Below are 20,079 nucleotides of genomic sequence, written 5' to 3'. Positions count from 1 at the left end.
AATACAGTTTTCGTCAATTTAAAATTTTCTGGCTTTAGGATTTTGCCTTTGTGTTCTTATTTGACACAATATAAAATTATAGGCTTGAGGATTTACAGATGCCATTAAATTGGCGAGATTGATTTTTGTTGCTGCTAACCTCTCCTTAAATGATTTCTTATTTCTATATATTCTTCCAAGTTTAATAAAATTGTGGAATCTATTTTCATTTATAATTGTGGAATCGTTTTTTATATAAAAAAATTGCAAACAATAAAAAAGGCTAGGACGAAAATAATACGTAATAGTGCCATTACCCTTATAATCATGTAATCTTGATCCTCACGACAAATCTTGAAGTGAGTGAAATGTAACTCCGAGTCCAGAAAATCCTCATTAAGCTAATAAGACTATTAAAATTAAAATATCATGTATGCAACTATTTACATTTCATACAATTTTAGTTTGCAAACCACCTGTATTATTCCTCTTTTATTGGACAACCTTGGGATTGGGAATGCCACTAAACTGCCAAAAGACATCTAATTTGCTGACTGAAGACCTGCTTCAGGAGACTCTCCAATTCTCCGAACGGTTTACTAAATCGGACTTCGTTTTTGTGTTTCTTGGTTCACTTGAATCAGTGCTCAGGAAACGATGCAGCATTAGGGATATTCAAAAAAGACTTAGAAACATGGATAATACAAACGTAGTTTTAATAGGACCTTCTCTGTTTAAAAATAGGCCCATACTTAATTCATTTATAACGTCACAACATCGCGAAATCTCAAAATGCATTGAATCCCTAAATGGAACTAAGCTTCTACCCATTGTTGGCGATTACATAAATAAGGAGCGCATGGTACATTATCTCATTGATTTCTGTCAATTAAATAATATTAAATTGAATTTTCACCAAGACTGTCAACATCTCAGTCCAATGTAACATTTGGGAATAGTAAACTTTCTACTGTTGACATACAAGCTAGTAACAATCATGTAAATGTAAAACACATTCAATCTAATGTTTTACCTAGCCAACTAACTTTAATGTTGTAAATATTCAATCTCTGCGACATAAAACTAGTGAACTTTCACTTTTTTTGCATGACTTAAACTATCCTAGTATTTTATTACTTACTGAGCACTGGCTTAAACCGGGTGAGCTTTTTGATCTACCAAATTATCTTATTTTGTCTAGTTTTTGTCGGATTTTGTCTTCTCATGGTGGATGTATGATATTATTATGTAAAAACTTTTTAGAACACAACTCTTTTCAACAGGTAGATAAATTTAACCATCTCCTAAAGGAAATGACTTTTGAATTTACTGTAATTTACTTCAAATCCATAAACTTATATGTAATTTGTATTTATAGATCTCCTCTAGGAGACTGCAGCGAATTCTTTTTAAAATTAGAGGCACTTTTATTTGAAATTCCATCGGCGGCTTACGTAGTTCTTACAGGAGACTTTAATATCAACTTTAATGATAAAAATTCTGTCTTTACTCTGCGCCTCGATCATCTAATGTGGGCATTTAATATACATATGCATGTAAAAGATTCCACTCGTATAACACAGTCAACAAGCTCCACTATTGACCATATTTGTTCTCATTTTTCATATGACTCCGTGGAGTGTACAGTCGCAAATTCTGCTTTATCAGACCATGAGTTTATACCATGTAAAATAGCAAATATACAAAAGAAATGTAGTGTATCTGCACAGCGATATGGTCGAATTTTTGGTATTAATAACTTTAATAAGTTTCGTCAACTTTCAGCTCTTGAGTCCTGGAATTCTATTTTTTCGATTTATCTTCCTTTCACACAAAAATTGTTAAGCTCTTTGATGCTTCCTTCCCAATGAATAAAATCAAACCGAAATCCAAACCTATAAAATCTTGGTTCACGAGGGGTTTGAAAGTATCTTCAAGAAATCTGAGATCTCTTCACACAATAAGAAAGTTCACTGACTCTCCAGTTTTTCATAAATATTTCAATTCTTACCGAGCCTTGTATCGTCGTCTGATAAGAATCCCTAAGCAAACTTACTACTCCAACCGTTTAAGTGGTTCATCTAAGCAAACTTACTACTCCAACCGTTTAAGTGGTTCATCTAACAAATGTAAGGAGAGTTGGAAAATTATTAATGATATTCGTCACAATTGTGGTAAGCAGTCAAGACAATGCCCTGTCTCTCCCAATGATTTTAACAATTTTTTTCTGATATTGCTCTACAACTTCAGAAAAATTTGAACCCTTCTGTGGATCCTCTTTCATTTATGCCAGCCATTCATGTTCCAAATTCCTTCTTCTTTATACCTACAAACCTAAACGAGTTCAAGGATATTCTGTATACTGAAAAAAATAAAAATTCAACTGGAGAAGACAACCTTTCAGCTAAGATTTTTCTCAACCTTCCAGAAACGGCGCTAAAGCCACTAGTTGACGCAATTAACCTTTCTTGGAGCAAGGGGATATTTCCATCTTGCCTAAAATCAGCTAAAGTTATCCCAATTCACAAGGGTGGAGCTCTTGATAATCCTTCCAACTTTCGTCCCATCTCTTTCTTGTCTACGCTATCAAAGGTAATCGAAAAACTGGTTAAAATTCGAATAATGTCCTTTTTAAAGTCCAAAAACATCCTCACCAGACTTCAATTTGGCTTCCGTGAAAATACCAGTACCAATGATGCCATGTTTAATTTTTTTCATGAGCTTTACTTCCAGATAAATGCTGGTGGAGTTTCGGCGGCAGTTATTTGTGATTTGTCGAAGGCTTTCGATTGTGTCTGCCACAAGATTCTGCTGCGAAAGCTTCATCATTATGGATTTCGGGGAGTTTCATCTTCTTGGTTTGCTTCCTATCTACAAGATCGGCAACAACGAGTGCTTGTAGGATCTAAGTACTCTGATTACCACCCTATCACCTTGGGAGTTCCTCAGGGTTCAGTTTTGGGGCCTATACTTTTTCTCCTATACATAAATGATCTTACCAATCTTAATGTACGGGGGAAATTTACTCTATTTGCCGATGATACCACACTTCTTTGGCACAGCCCAGACACAGATACTCTGCGAACTACATTAGCAACTGATCTTCAGGCAGTACATTTCTGGTTTGAATCAAACTTGCTGTCACTAAATCCTCAAAAAACCAAATTATTGTGTTTTAAGTGTGCTCTAGACCACGTGCCTTTTTCTAATTCAGTAGTTCAGCAGTTTGATAATACAAAATTTTTGGGTATATTCATTGACAGAGAACTCAGATTTGAAGAGCATATCCTCGGTACTTGCAAAAAGGGGTCTGCAGGTTGTTTTGCAGTCAGAGCGGCTACCCTGGAGCTTGGCATGCAGTTTGGAAGATCTGTATATTTTTCATTAATTGAATCCCACCTTAGGTATGCCATTTGCTTCTGGGGTAATGCAGCTACCTACCTTCTACAAATGCTGCTTATTTTACAGAAGCGTGCTGTACGTTACATCTGTGGGGCTAAACCAAGAGATTCCTGTCGCCCATTATTTATTAGGCTGGGCATACACACTGTCTTCTCCCTCTACATTCAGAAAGTGGCCTGCTTACTTTTTGCAAATCGCTTTAAATTTATAACCCCAAATCCAAGATACTTAACGCGCCAAGTGACCGATCTAAATCTTCCAATCCCCTCCTCCACATTAACTAAAAAATCTATTTTCTACGAGGGAATCAAAATTTTCAATCGTTTACCAGGTGGAATCAGGGAGGCAACGTAAATTGAAAATACTTTTGACTGAAAAATGTTACTATTCACTGGATGAATACTACGTCGACACATTCTAATTTTCCCTAAGTGTAAGTTTACAGTATTTGAATTTTATTTGATTTGTTTGTATGGTTTGAATGCTTTGCTGTCTTATACTTGAGGGGATAATTATGGAATTTAATTTACTTTTTATGTATTTTTTTTCTGCTGTCCTTATGTATTGTTTTCTGATGTTTGTTTTGGAACTCGAGTGTGTATGGGGTGTAGTGGTTAAGTTTAGTGGTAGTAATTTAAGGTAGCTTTGTTTAGAACAATTTTTCTTTGTTAATAACAATAAAGCATTTTTTTTTAGACGATAGGCTTTAAAACTTGCATAGATAATATTTAGTTTTAGGAAGCACTCAGTAACATTTTTTTTGTCGTGATCTAAACGAATGTTATATTCTTCAGTATTATTCTCAGGGATATCACAAAAAATAACATTTCTGGTTCTAGAAGTTGTATCGTGCATTTTCTTATATAAGTCTCCATAGGGGTTTGCTTGGCAGTCAAGTTAGCCTTACTCATCCCTTAAGATTTCAATTGATCCAACTCATACTTGAGATCTTGGACCTCAGATCTAAGCTCAGAAACCACTGAGTCAAGCTAGCCTCCCAGATAGCACAAATCTATCCAGTGGATATCAGGTTTTGGATAGAAGGACAGCAAGTATCCACTGGATATCTAATAGATACTACGAGTGACACATTCATGTAGATCCTTTTGGACCTGATATACTTCAATTATGGATGCATGACTTACTGATATTGTTTTTGCTCGGTAGTGGAAATGGTTCATATATTTCACATTTTATATTGAATGTATAAAGCAGGCACATAATCCCGTAAATCTTGTTGGATACCACAAGGGCACCTAATTGACATCATTTTTAGATCAAGCCGAATTTGGAATATATGATTATTTCATACATTGATTTTGTCTCTCGACCACTACCAAATTAATTGTTCCTTAAGGACGGCCTATTTGTACTAATTGTAAGTAGTTTCATAAAACGTTCATCTCAAACGTCCATTTTCTTTTTTGCGCTTTGGTTTGGTAATATTCATAAATGATTTACACATAAATTTTGATTTTAAAATGACGTATTCATATATGGAGATACCTGGTTAACATACAATAGCTTTAACCATGTCGAAACTGGTAAATCCACTGGATATCCATATTGGTTACCTTACAGTCTGTAATATATTTGGATATTTCATGGATATCCACTGGAAGGTCTATGCTATCTCGGATTAATTTCTATCAACTTAGTGTTCTGATAATTAATAGCATTAAAGATGTATAATTAAAAATATCAGCAAAACACATACCTATTCCAGAACATAATTTATGATTGAGAACTGGATTTAAATGGATGGTATAAGATTCCACGTATCTTTAGTAAATCCGCTATAATATCCAGAAAAACATTCTTTCACCGTCAAAAAATATCTTATATTTTTCAAAGAAAAAAACATTATAATTAAAATAAAATATTTTATTTTATTCTTATCACAAATTCGAAGCATCTTAATTAAAATAAACTAATATAAATACAAACTTAAAAAAAAATTGTTGCTTTTTTCCACAAAAGAGTGCAGAAAAAAGGCAAAATTTGAGCTAGTTCTCACAATTTCAAGTCTTGTAAAGTATATAAAAAAAGAAACTAATATAAATGGCAATAAAGAGAAAACAAAAAATATACAACCATTGGCAGTAAAGTTTAAAGAATTATAGAAACTTGAGTATTATTGGAGTATTTTAGGCAGTGATATGAGTAATTTCTTTATACAGTGCACAAGTAAATAATTACAACACAATCAATGTAATCATCAGATTTGTAAATTGAGCAAAACGACAGTAAATATCGTGTAAATTATTTACAAATCTGACTGACGTTACACCAACTTATCCAATATCATCGTAATTTGATCCTCAAGCAAAATACGTTCACTTATCAATAAACCCTCACTTATTTAATTTTCTATTTACATTCTACTATTACTCCCTTTCCATTGTTGCCCTCTTTGCGCCATTGCCAAAGAGTTCCTGCTGCCATAAGTGCTCTCCTCCTCATACGCCTTATTTACATGCCCATTTTCAAAAATATCCTTAGCAGCAATAGAACTTGCAACGCTGCTCCTGTGATTTCTTGTTAAATTATTCACGTTGTTATTGGTCACAGTATTATTGGAAAAATCGTTTTTCGCTCCCAGGGTTTGCATGTGGGACTTTCTTCGTTCCGCCATAACGGAATTGACGCGCACCTCGAGAGCTTTCATGGTTTCTCTGCCCATGGTCATACGCCTGGATAGTACTGGGGTACCTAAAGTATACTTGAAGTGAGTACCAATTAATTGGAAATACTCTGGATAAACTTACCGCCATTTGGATTGGCATTAAGTTTGGCGAATCTCTTCTTAAAAGCTACATCCAGGGTACCAATTTGCCGCTTCTTCTGAGCCGCCCTCTGGATGTTATGAATGGTTTTTCTGCGCCCAATTCGGTCCGGACCCGATCCTGAATCGTTATCGTAATCCCCATCGTCAATTCCTTGGAGTTTTTGCAATTGTTTTACTATCTCGACCGCTTGCTTGTCCAATAAGGCGTTAGGAGACATTTCCTCTTTCTATGGGCGGAGTAAAATTGTAAAAATTGGACGTTTATTGCTAGATTTCTTACCTTTTTGCTGCATAGGTTGAGATCAGTTGAGGCCAAAATATGGGCAATAGTTCCGAATCTATGGAACAACATAGCGACGAACTGGATGACCAGAATTAAGGCGAAGAAGAATACGAATACCAGACCGATGGGTTCCAGTTGGAGGTATTCCTTGGTGATTACCAGCTGGGGACAAGACAAATTGCATAGTAAGGATGTAGATTAGTATTATGTAATGTTTATGTACAACATGCAGTAGGAGTTGAGAGTGTACATATGAAGTTAAATAATTTTTTGATCTTTTCATATTAATTGGAAATTTTCTAATAATATTCCATATAACCCTCCACATATGTATATAAATGGATACATTGTGTGCATTTACATTAACCATATTAGAACGTATTTGTATTGTGTGTATACACTGACGAGTTCTCACTGCATATCATACCTTCTCATTATAATTAATTCTTTAATTAATTGTTGTTAACACAAGAGTGCAAAAATCATGAAAGGACAAACAAACGAATTATCGAAGACAAAAAAGAACAAATAATTAATAAAGAAGAATTTTGGTTTATTAATTGTAAATTTTGTATGAAATGAATGATTTATTTTTTTGAATTTTGATATACGTGAGATGGAAGGTATATGAAGTGTGTAGGTGTAAGAGAGTTAACACATTATTCCACAGCGGTTAAACCTTAATTCCAGTGTAACATATACAGTTTTGTGCAATAAGGAAAAATGATTATTTCATTCATCGATCAGCTGTTAATAACCAAGAACCAAGATGGACTGATTAATAAAAATCAGAAAACCCCAAGAAAACTCCTTCTGGTGGTAGTATAGCTGGATTAATCACTTTTGTAGAGAAAAAAACAAAAAAATGCACGTAAAAGACATAATGGAAGAAATCAGAAACGAAAATTACATTTTTACAGCCACCCAGATAAGTTGTGATTGCAATCCAATTTTTCTTTATATTCGTATTCTATAGCTATATATGGACTAAAGATTGTACGAAAATGTTTGTAAAAGTGTACAACAATTACCTTTTCAGTCGAATACCCAGTATTGTAAATCACATTGCACAAACATTTACTTTCGCTATTAAAATTGTATTATTTTATCAAAAATGTACTATTTTAGATGTATCAAGATTTATACAAAAATATACTGAATTTTAGTATTAATGTACAAAATTTCCTTATACATTATCAAGGAAAAAGGGACTCGACAATTTTCTATCATAAATAATTCTGCGTATATTTTTAAAAAGGTTTGCCAATCAAAGCCTTATTGATGTACTATAATTCAAATATTCGTTGCCACTCTTTGTTTTTTTAGAAACATTCAAAATTGTACCAAAACAACTTAAGAAAAATATAGGATTCTGGATTCTTGTACAAAAATGTAAGAAAAATATGTTGTACATTGCAACCAGACCACACTATCGACAGCTTTCCTATTCGTGGCCAGTACTGTTGAAGAACTATTTAAAATTGTACAAAAAGCAACTTTACAGAAAAGTATACTGTCATAGATCAAGGACTGTACAACCATACAAAAATCGACTTTGTATTAATATTTTACTATTTTATTAAAAAAAAATAATTTAATTCTAGGTTAATCAAGTACTTATAATTGTACAAAAAATTAGGGTAATTTTCGTCATTCAGAAAACTCTGTATTTAATTTAAAAAGTAAGTTTGCTGACCAAACCCTTGAAAATCTGTAATAATAATTTGTTGCCACTATGTCTTTTTTTTAAGCAATAAAAATTGTTCAAAAAGCAACATTAAAACATTTTACGTCACAGACGTATAAAAATGTTCGAGAAAAGGCACATCAAATGGCTCGTACATTTTTCGTGCAATATAGTTAATTAAATATATATAGTTTTCCTTCAACAAATGTACAAAACCGACTTTCCATTAAAATCTTATGATTTTATTAAAAAGAACAAGTACTAATAAGTTCAAGTACTAATTGTTGCACAATTATGGAAATTTTCGTAAAAATGTTCAAATTGAAGGAATATAAAAGCAATAATCTACAAACAAAAACTCGAAAAATCAACATGCTTTTCCTTCACAAAAATGAACAACACATAATACAAAAATTGAATTTTAGCGGAATGTTATTGTAGAAAAATGTTCGCAAAAATGTACAACAATCCACTCGTACATTTTGTAGAACTCAGTAGCAGTTCAAAGATGTTCTAGGGAAACTGGAAACAAACAGACGAATTGTACGAAAATGTACTCAAACACTACCAACATAGTTTTTCTTGACAAAAATAAACAAAGCATTGTACGAAAATCTATTTTCTACTAAAAATATTGTTCTCCATATCAGAGAAGTAAAATTTTAGGTTAAGGTTGATATGTACCAAAAGTTGCACAAACATAACATACATTTGTGAAACAGTATCTACCATGGAGTTTCTATTAAATAAGTTATTCTGTGTAAAATTTAAACGTAGATTTGCTGTACAAGCCCCTAAAAATGTACAATAATTAACCAATAGTTTGTTGCGTATTTCTGTGTTACAATTATTCGAAAATTGTACAAAAAAAAACGTTGGAAAAGCATATGTTTATAGACCATTTGAGGAGTTCGCGTGCATAACCGGATATATCCACTTTCAGAAAATCTTAAGGAAAGACGAAAAACACCCTGTGTGTTTATATTTAAAAATTGTAATATTTAAAGGAAATAGCTTTAATTAAGCGGGGTTGACCAATTTATTAACATAAAAAGAAACAAAAAAAAAAACAATTCGTCATTATTAGCAATAAAAGTTTATGTATATCAGTTTTTGCACACAAATGAGTCATAGTGAGCAAAAATAAAAAATTCATATTTATTTCCCTTTAAAGAAACTGGATTAAGTAGTATTTGACAAAAGGAAAATTAAATATGTATTGCATTTTCTTCGTGCAGGCAATCACATAGCTCATTTTCTTCTTGGGTTTCAAAATTTACCGAAGTATCCACATTGGCTTCAGTATTGTTACTAGGTAATAGGTTTTTGTATCACAAAAAATCGTCCCTGTTTCGCCAATCATCCCCAAAATGCTCCCTTTATTTTTATATACATGTGCCAGTAAAGGCCCAGTGTTTTTACCAAACCCACTTCCGAATATATTTCAACGTATTTTTCTATTGTTGTAATGACTGGATGTCTTAATGGATGTCTTATAAACTTAAAACACTAAAAGAACAGTTTCATTTGACTGGTTTTACAGGAGTTAAAAGCGCGTGGAAACACAACTCAACGTCCAAACAACAACTACTAGAATAGATAATGAAAAGTGCAATAGAATACGCACAACTTGTTAATTTGAGTATATCCGCTTTTGTTCAAATCAAAATTTGGATATATCCGGTTTTGCTGCAAATGTCGAAGTTTAGTTAACGTAGTTAAATGAGATTTATTCAGTTTTGCTTCCAAACAAATATATGAACTTATAGAAATGATAACAAAGAACCAAAAACCGTCAAAAAACGATTTTCGGTGAAAAGTGGATATATCCTGTTTTGCACCCAAACTCTCATTTGTATTATACATAAATCTACAAGAATAAAATTGTGTCAACATAGGTTTCATCTACTAAAGGCATCATGTACAAAAACTGACATGAAAATATATTTAAATCGACATTCTTTTTTTGTATCAAACATTCTTATTGACGCTGCCCAGAAGCTGTTTCGCGCATAATTAAAAGCATTTAGGTAATCAAGAGTCGTATGGAAATTTACAATAATATTTGTAAAAAATTGTACAAGAAACTGACTTGTTCAGTATCAATGGAAAACAGTACCACACAGTTTTAATATATTAATACTTCTTAGTGCTATGCAAACTCCTGGCCACGCATAAATTCAAATTTCAAATTAAAATCGTTTATTTGCCAATATCAAAAATTACAAAACAGTTGTACTTATTTATGATGTAAGTGAAGTTAGCAAATAGGAATGCATCTCGATTATAAAAACCGTTTCTCAAAAGTACCTCTGCAAGAGGGACTTTTAAGTGATACTTTCTCAAGAAAAAGCAATAAAAAAGGAAACAAAATAACAAGAAAACAAAAAAAAACCTTACGTAAGAATATCTTTTCGTTACATTTTGGTAGTGAGAGCTTGAAACAAAATTAAAAAAATACAATTTATTTATATTTATGTGGGATTTAATTATTTAATAACCAATAATAATGTAAAAACATATATTCACTTTATATATAAAGAAATATTAAACTTTTTTGCCGACGATTCGGCGAATTTTTTTTTATTAAAAGACGTACCAAAAGCTAACCAAAGACGTAATTTTTCTCATATGTTATTTAAAGAACTTAAAACGTTTAATTAAAGAAGTTTATACCTTAGTGCCATACTTACCGGAAATTCTTACCTGTGAACCAGTGTTTTTGTTTTTTAACTATTCCATTGACAATAAACTTAGTTTTAAGTAAAGGATTTAGTGCTTTTTTTTTTAATTGAAACCCCTAGATAACAAGAAAAAGCCTACATTTATGTACACAGGGCTGGGGTAGGCAGCGACTGAATCAGGGAAGCGCAGGAGAGGAAACACATCCAATATATATGAATATAAATAATATGCTATAGGTATATCTTGTTAAATGCGAAACGAAAATGTAAGTGTAGACTTTGCCCAGTACAGCTATATGAATATGACACAACCTGAATGAAAAGAGACTGGAAAAAATCCAATTGACATTCATCTCAATACATATTTAAATATTAGGCATCATACTGTGTCTGCATAAGCATATTTCTTATGTATTTCTTTTACTTATAAAAAGAATAATCTATGAGGCAAATTGTTCCACAAATGAACTGCAACGTAACTAAATGATTTTTGAAAAGCTGCTGTTGTATGCTGAGGAACCCTAAAAATATTAAACCGTCTGGTGTTATGGTTGTGTTCATGCACATTGAAAAGTTTTCTTAGATATGGTGGGTTTCCCGACTTTAAAATTCTGTATATGAAAGAGTACATGTGATATTTGCGTCTATTTGACATTGAAAGAATAAAATGATTATTAAGATATGGGGTAATATGACTTCTGTAGCAAATATTGAAGGAAAAACACATTTTGATCAGAATTTTGCACTTTTTGAAAAGAAGATGAAACTGCTGAAGTAATTGCATTATTATAGATTACATCACCATAATCAAATAATGATAATATTAAAGAGTTGCAGAAAAAATACTTGGTTTCACTCAGTAAGAATAAGGTAAGTCATAAGTCGTTTTTAGTACAAATTAAAAAAAAATCTTAGTGATTCGATGCCGTTTCCTGTACAGTTTTAACCGCAGGCACAGTATATTAATCAATACACTAAATGCTCTGGACACCCTTTTGCCCGGACGCCTTAACTATGGCAGAATCATTAATCAAAAATGCATGTCTTTCCTATAGAGAGACAAAAAAGTCTAATTTTTATGCTGCAAAGAATCCGGTGTGACTGTAAACATTTCATTTTCATTCTAATTTCCTTGCCTTCCATTACGCCCGTATAAGTATAAAAAACATCGCCACCTCATATTAGTAGACAAGACCATATAAACAGAAGAAGTAACGGCATTCAAATATAGTAACTCCTCACTAAATACCTCTGAGGTCTCCTCAATATACGTGATATTGGTTTTGATCCCCAAAGGCCACTTCACGTGGATCTGATCTTTATTGAGTTGCAACAAGAATACGACCAACACGAAAAGAGCGTTAAACATGAAAAATGCAAACACGGATTTGTTTCGCAGTTCGATCAGATCCTTTGCGACGCGATCCTGTAAGAAAACGAAATTTTCCGTTAGGTTTGTTTGCCTGGTTGGGACCTTATTGGTACCTTGACGGTTCCTGTACCCTGTATACACGTCAAAATGACCAAATCGGTCCCATTAAAATTACCTCTTGACCATCGTAAGTAATGTTCGCTTTTACTCCAAACGGCCATTTGATGTGCAGATAGTCCTTTTTCAGGGTCAGTAAGAACACGATTAGTACGAATAAGGCGTTCAGCATGAAAAAGGCGAACACCGATTGGTCCCTCAGTTCTTTTAAGTCTGACGCTATCCTGGCCTAGAATGGTTAGGTGGCAAAAAATGGGTTAGGGAGCGGTCAAAAGTACTACATTCACTACTAGTTATATGAATTGTACACGTCCAAACTGAGCTTGATACAGATCTCAACACTTCCATGAAAGAGTGGTCCGAGCTCAGCAGCAATTCAAAGATGGTTTAAGAAAACTGGAAACAGACCATACAATCAAAAGTATTAGCCTTCCACTTTATAGAGGCCTCCCTTTGATTTCATGCCTTTATGTCTAGCAAATGAAAATGTACAAATCTTTTTCTCTTCCGGGAACTCTTGGTAGATTCAGTATCCTTCCAGTCCAAGAAATCTTATCAAATATTATTTTTATTAAATTAAAATGAAGTAGGACGGAACTTTCCAGAAGATCTGCAAATTTGATAAAGCTCAAAGGGATTGCAATGAAAAATATTATATCCAAGGCACTAATAGAAGATCCAATTAAAAGAAAATTAATTATTTAAACTAGTAGCTATCTAGACCATCCAAAGCTCAAGACTGGTTTGGTGGTGCTTTCCGAGAACAGACAAGGAAGGAAATATGCAATTGACTTATATAAAATTATGATTGGCAAAGAGCAATCTACTGGATATGCTAGAATGTACAGCCAAAGCAGATATTGTCTATCTTTTTTTAGCTCCTTATAAAGTTGATTAAATCAACTTTCTAAGTTTCTTTCTTCAACAAAAAGAAAAAGTTAAAATTCTACGCATCTGTTCATAACGTTACAAAGAGCAGAATAATATATCCTGTCTTGATTGAAGAAAGAGTATATCCTGTCTTGATTGAAGAAATACCTACTCTGGACCTATAAGAGATAAAAGGGAAATCGTTCCCAGAGATTCAAAGAAAAACCAAGATGTATGTTCCAGAGAAACTATTTAATTCTAGCCCTAAATCGAGCAGCAGAAAGAAGTCTTTTTAGACAAGTATGGATGGAAGGGTTTTTTAAGTGGAGGTCTTTAGGCTATCCCAGAAAAATTTGACAAATTACAGTCCTTAAGACTTTTAAATATGTGCTTAGATCCAGAAAACGCACTAGTTTGCTCCCTGGACGTGTACTCTTCGTTATACAATATTTATGCTCAATACTCTTTCTCAGTGTCTCTGAAAAGGACCATAAATTCGAGGACTAATTTACATTATCGAATTTCTTTAATTGGTCTCCTTAAACCATTACCTTTTCCTCCTTATTTTCATCTAAAGGATACAGATATTTCGCCAACAGATCCTTCCAGAATTGCATTTCGGTGCTGCTAAGGTATTCTACCTCTCCCTTGCCGACGTCCGGATCTTCTATCCAGTAGGGATTCACCTGCATTAAACATCATATTAAAAAATAACTGTCTTAGGATCACATTTAAAACTTTACCAACTCATCTCTCTTATTCTGAGGCACTGTACTGGTGCTTTCTGAGTCTGATTCAGAAGAAGCATCTTCGTTAGCATCTTCATTGACTGCACTCAAGTGATGAAGATCGGAACCGTGGCCACCGTGGCGTGAGGAGGCTGACATGCTGCGTTTTCTTGAGGCATGTCCAGAAGGATCTACCACTCTAGAAGAAAATAGTTAAGTTCTTTATATCGTCATGACTCTAACGCTTACTTTTCAATGTGATCCAGTCTCTTTTGCAGTGTATCCAGTGATTCCCCGATATGAATCAATTGGGCTTTTTCATCTCCGGCCTTCTGGTGGGTGCAGAGCATACATTTGAATAGTCCAGCCAATGAAATCTCGATACTGCCCTCGTCGTCGTCACTTGTTCCTCCGCTTTGTAGGAAACCTAGTAGGGATTTGTTTTTGACTTTTTTCTTTGCTGCTTCTGCTTGTTTCTTCTCTTCTTCTAGTTCCTAGCAGAGAAAAGGAAATATAAGTCCAGCTTCCAGGGAGTCTTGTTAGATGCAGATTCTAATCTTGATAGATGATGTTATCAGACTTCCACTGTAGCAAGAAATCTTACTGAATCTTCATTTTTATTAAATATAGATGAAGTTGAAAAAAATGACTTAACCAGAGAAGCTGTGTCAACACCATCATTTTACTGGAATTGAAAAATTTGCGGATGATCTGCTGAACGTTTACCTTTTTGGTTTTTTTCACAGCTACTTCTCGCGTCCCCCAAGAGACGTTATTCAAGTTAATAATCGAATACAGGATCAGCAGCAGGTACATAGAAGGTATTGAGAGTAGGTAAATCATCCCTGGCACAATACACCAGAACTCTTGGGGATGCAAACAGGCCGCTATAAAGAAAGATCCGGTCATGGCAATTAGGAAAATGGCAGAGGGAGAACCCACGCCGTCCTCCCTTAACTGAAGGGCAGTACCCACGATCACGGCCATCATTATAAGTGCATAGCAAGTGGAGAGGATCTGAGCCACTATCAGCTGCAAATATTTACTATTAAATAAGGCGACCAGAGCGTCGTAAAATGCAACTTACCTGGATATTGGATTTGCAAGTAAAACACACAAGCATGAAGAACATAATGGGGTACAAATTATAGTAAAAGCTGGTCCAGTTGTCGATTTGAAAGGCGGCCACGAAGGCACCCACCAACATAAGAAATATAGTTCCAGGTCCCAAGATGGTACCGCCCATAAGTAAGATCTGGTAGCCGATGTAGGGCATAGAAATGTTGTCGTTTACTTCTATGGTCCTTTTAGAGTCCATTAGCAAGTCCATGATGTTGGCGATAGTCGAGGGAACCTATATAATGTCCCAGTAAGCATTTAATTCTACAAGGCTTTCAATGAATCTTACCCATCTACGTCTCTGATTGTAAAACTCATTGAAACCTTCTGGGGCGTGAGTGTAGGCATCAGAGGCAGCTGAATATTCTACTCGGTAGCCTCGCTGGAGCAGTAGAGTGCAGAGCCATCTATCTTCTCCTTGATCGTACTGGACGTAGTGTCTTGCTTCGGCAGAACTGTAAGATTTAAGGGTTTTTAGTACAGCAGTTGTTTCACTTCTAGTTTCAGTTCTTACCATGTAGTATATTTCTTCATAACATTGTCGTCCATAAGGGCTTTTCCTCTAAAAAGTGAAAAACATCCGGGACTACACAGTACGCAACCAATAACGTGCTCGGTGGCCTTTTGGAGCCAATGACCAATAGCGTATTCGAATAGTTGGTACCACACCATTGGTCCAGAACCTACTGGATGAATACGTCCACAAGCAGCACCTACACGACACATAAAAAGATGACAATTTGATGGGAGATTAATAAAGAGACTTGTTACCAAGATTTTTGTTCTTTTTCATCAAATCTATCAGGAGCAGTACAGCTGAAGGTTGGAAATCAATATCCCCATCCAGAGTTAATAGATAAGTGTTTTCAGCAATTGTTTCTTTTCGATCCACAGATATTGGTAGCTCCATCAGTCTATGTCCAAGAAGGTAATACATGTACATCACTTGTGACCAACGTTTCCTGTGACGGATCTTCATTTTGTCCTTCAAGTGGGCGATCATTTTCGTTTTTCCTGGTAGTTGCCATATTAATCGACCTAAAAAAGACATATTGTTTTAGTATATAGTTTCCACTGTGTTCAGGTATCTATTGTGACTAATGTCAATCTTTTAGGGCTCCATCAGGTTTAAACACCTAAAGCTCTTTATGCATCTCAGCACTTCATGTTCTCCAGATGGTGCTCAAGTTTCTTCTCTTGGAATTTGAGTAGGTTAGATGCATTGTCACTCCCTGGCATTAGGAGTAACTAGAGATCCATCGTAAGACCAAATTATATTTGATCATCTTACTGATCTTGCCAGATGTTCTTCTTTCTCTGATTCATTTGCAAGAACGGATGCTTATTTTTTTCCTTTTCCATATAACTCATAAGGGTTTCTCGTTTTAAAAAAACGTCACTTGGTGTCTTATTTTCTCTGAAGACTCTAAATACTTCACTAGTTCTTTTCCTTCTTCATTTCATTGCTATTCCTGTACTTCTAGTTTTGCTACTCCTTCTATTGACAGAAATCAATCTTATTCACTTACCTCCATAAGGAGTGGGTATCTTCTTAGGTGGTCTGACCCTAATGTGAGTCTGATGGACATCGGAGGCCGCCTCATCAATGGTAGCAATGAGGAGTTTCACGAATCGGTTCACCTGAGTATCGTCGTCGTTATGATCGGCAATTTCAAATGCGTCATCGAAGAAAATATGCGCTAAAAGAAGTAAGTTAATGATATTTGATAATGCTTATAATCAATATCTCTTACTTTCAAATTCGTAATAATCTGGATCAACTACTCTGAGATACTTCTGGGCCACCCTCCTGGCCGATTGATCTTCATCAAGCCTCAAGATCGATTTTAAGAACTCAATCATTTCTTCCTTGTTCTCGTGCCACATGGTAGCACAGGCGTAGATCCTGGTGATGTTATCAGAGCTCTTAATTACTTTCGGTGAAGATCCATCTGTGTGGTTTGAAATGGTTTCGTAGTACTCATCAGCTTTTTCCTTCTGGATCTCATCCAGGTCTTCGGTTTTCACGTCTGCTTCATCATCACGACGTCTACAAAATATGACTTAAGTCATCGACTATACGAACGAAAGAACCCTTCTCACCTATTCATCCCCAGGCTCTGATCAATCAACAACCCATCATACATCGGGACCACAAAGAGTTTCTCGGTCCTCGCCAGACGTTCACACTTGGGCGTCCAGATGTGCAAAGTCACCCAGGTCTGCGACAGCAACCACAACAACCAAATCCACGCGTGCTGATGCGAAATGAAATCGTTCAAGAAACTGATGTTCGGAATCTCGAAGAACAAATAATCCGGTAGCGTTTCATGGAAAAAGCATGGATCGCCATTCCTGAGTCCACAGGCGGCTATTAGTAAGGACACGGTCACGGGAATAGTGAGGTTCACCGGGAAAGCGTACGAGAATCCCTGGATCATGATTTTGCAGGCGAACTTGCCGAAGATGTAAGCCAAGTACGAGGCGATGATGTTGATGAGCATCACGTAGATCGGACTCCAGTCGTTCGATTGGATTACGGTGTCGTCACCTGTTGGGATAATCTCGGAGATGTCCGGGAGAACTGTGCCGCCTAGTACTGGTTTTATCTGGAAATGTGTGAAGGTTAGTCAATGGTACATCAGATGTGGTAACAATGAACATGGATATTTTGATCCGAAGTTCAAGACTTCTATCCTGATAAAGGTCATATGATAAAATGGGATTAAGTAGGAGAATGCCAAGAAAGAGGAGCAAAAACTTCTTCCTGTTGGGCAAAGATAATAACCATAGCCCAATGACCCTATCAAATTCACGGTCAAATTTACGGTTTCCAAGATCCCAATGGTCACCCTCGAATTTGGGACACCCTATACAACAAGTATTGAGACAATGATACCAATGAATAGAAAGAGGCAAGATGACAAAGTGTGATTATCTCATGGATGAATGGCTTTTGCAGAGTATAGGAACGCCTGGAAAGGAGACCAAAAATCCTTTTTCTAGAGTAAAGGATTATTATCCGCAATCCATAAGGCCACCAGAGGAGTGAGTGAAGAACAAAGTGACCATGATCAAGCATGATGGAAACTAGACTCAATCTATGGAAGCTGTTTTGTAATGGCTCCTGCAAAGCCGTCCAGAAAATGGAAATCCCTGGACAACAAAAACTCTTGTTCTTGGGCAGAAGGGCATTCTCAGAGATCCATGACACCAAAATAATTTTTAGGATGATGAAGACAGATGGAAACATCCTTGTTAAGAAAAATATAGGTCCACATGAAAACTAGAGAAGATCATAAGCAATTGATTATCTATGTAGAGAAACTTTTAGCTAATAAATAACTGACTTACCTCTATAACAGTTATAGGATGAACATTAAAGCTTTCAGAAAACTCCGTGAAAAAGAAAGCAGTTTCCCCTTCCCTTATAAGTAATACGACCAATATCGTCAAGAAGAAGATCAGCATCTTCCAAATGGAAACGAACATGTAAGTGAAGTATCTGGTCTTGTCAAAACTTTCCCTCATTTTCCCAATTTTCTTGATAAACGGCAGTGGTGAGTTCTTGGAGATATAGTTCTCCCACCAGCCCATGGAAATAAGAAAGATAGTGACGGGGATGATCCAGAGGTCCGCTCGATTCTCTATGATTGGCCATACGATGAATCCAGTAGCTTGCGCCGATATCGCAATGAGATCCATGATTACTTTAATAAAACGTCCCGATTCCTTGTTGTTTCTTGAAAGTAGACCTGAAAAATTGAACATTTTAAGTTTCCAATGTGGGGTTTTTAAAGGTATTTCTTACCTAGAACTCCTGGAACAAAGCATAAACAGTTGGTCAACATGGCTCCTTTTACCACATCGATATCTGGCAGGATGTAGAACGCCATTAGGGCGAGTCCAATGGTGTGGGCGGTCTCTGGAATCACTATCATCAAGAAATGGGAAAAGGGAGGTCGTTTGGACGATTTAAAGTAGCACATCCTGGTGGAACGGAAGAGTGCGCCCAACTGTGGCACACAGAAGGCGAAAAAGATGCACCACATCCAGGCCACTCGCTCTTGCGTTGGGAGTTTCACTATGAATTGTTTTTCTCTACCTACGAGTATACAAAAATTCCGAGAGGATTGACATAATAAATCTTGTAATCCAAGATTTCTTTTTTCCGGATTACCCTTAGTTCAGTAATTTACCTAAGTCCCTATTGCAATAGGGTACGATCTTATTTTCCCTAAGTTGTGAGGTCATAAATAATAACGTGCCCTTCGATATCACTCCAGATCCAAGTACAATTATAAAGGTCACCAAATATGCCACGATTTTTAGTATTTTTACGGTAATTTCCAGACATTTTTGGTTTGCCATGGAACCGGACTCCTCCTTGATCGGAGGGTCTCGGAAAACGTCCCATCCTTTTGTTTCCTGGACTGTCCTAACACTGAAATGAAAGAAAAAAGTATTTAAGAGTTTGAATATTTTATGCATTTTGGCAACGCCGCATAGTTTTACATAATGATCGACGTTGCAAGCTGTGAAAGAAATTTTAGGTAGAAAAACCGCATCAGTAAATTGATAAAGGTGTTGACGAAAAAAGAATCGGCGGAAATGCCAATTATTCACAAATTTAGTCACAGCATATTCGGATTTAACGGTTCACCAATATCCGCCAAAAGTTCCAAGAAGACCTAAAATTACTTGATGTAAAAGAACTAAAAATATCTTTCTGACCGGTTTCTGTTCGCTGCAAGGTTGAAGAACGGCCTTGATGGTCAAGGAGGGTTAAGTCCGGTGCATTTGTAAGCCGTGGGATTTTTGATTTAGCTGAAATATTGCACCCTATGCATAGTGAATTCTCAAATTTTCACAAGTTTTACTAAAATGGTCCAAATAGTTCTTGAGAAAATTAAATTTTTATTGAAACATAAGGTCCGTTACATGTCCATAAGATTTTAGTAAAGTTTATCGGAAACACATTGCCTAACATTATTCAATTTTTTCATTATAATGAAAGTCTAGTAGAATACATTTAATTATTTGGAAGAAT

General features: G+C 35.4%; 1 protein-coding gene across 3 annotated transcripts in view; it reads right to left on the bottom strand.

The window, feature by feature from the left end:
* Nucleotides 1-5,250: 5,250 nt before the first annotated feature.
* LOC126743151 (chitin synthase chs-2) overlaps nt 5,251-20,079 on the bottom strand; it is a 76,021-nt gene continuing 61,192 nt past the window's right edge. Inside the window, exons 3-20 of one of the 3 annotated variants that reach the window (XM_050450129.1) lie at nt 19,229-19,473; nt 18,841-19,134; nt 18,384-18,784; nt 17,133-17,638; nt 16,784-17,079; nt 16,559-16,729; nt 15,801-16,067; nt 15,544-15,742; nt 15,319-15,484; nt 14,998-15,264; nt 14,637-14,942; nt 14,160-14,404; nt 13,926-14,109; nt 13,734-13,868; nt 12,073-12,249; nt 6,450-6,614; nt 6,150-6,396; nt 5,251-6,093 (exon numbers count right to left, since the gene is read on the bottom strand). In XM_050450129.1, the coding sequence (XP_050306086.1) occupies nt 5,756-6,093; nt 6,150-6,396; nt 6,450-6,614; nt 12,073-12,249; nt 13,734-13,868; nt 13,926-14,109; nt 14,160-14,404; nt 14,637-14,942; nt 14,998-15,264; nt 15,319-15,484; nt 15,544-15,742; nt 15,801-16,067; nt 16,559-16,729; nt 16,784-17,079; nt 17,133-17,638; nt 18,384-18,784; nt 18,841-19,134; nt 19,229-19,473 (4,609 nt within the window). In that variant the 3' untranslated portion in view covers nt 5,251-5,755. Of the gene's footprint in view, nt 6,094-6,149; nt 6,397-6,449; nt 6,615-12,072; nt 12,250-12,370; nt 12,542-13,733; nt 13,869-13,925; nt 14,110-14,159; nt 14,405-14,636; nt 14,943-14,997; nt 15,265-15,318; nt 15,485-15,543; nt 15,743-15,800; nt 16,068-16,558; nt 16,730-16,783; nt 17,080-17,132; nt 17,639-18,383; nt 18,785-18,840; nt 19,135-19,228; nt 19,474-20,079 lie in introns of all 3 variants that reach the window. The other 2 variants (XM_050450136.1, XM_050450144.1) reach the window with 2 other exon arrangements.

This window comes from Anthonomus grandis, chromosome 1 (genome assembly GCF_022605725.1).
Source record: "Anthonomus grandis grandis chromosome 1, icAntGran1.3, whole genome shotgun sequence".
NCBI classification, from domain to species: domain Eukaryota; kingdom Metazoa; phylum Arthropoda; class Insecta; order Coleoptera; family Curculionidae; genus Anthonomus; species Anthonomus grandis.
The sequence above is the reverse complement of the archived record's forward strand: the minus strand, read 5'-3'. Positions and strand labels throughout refer to the sequence as shown.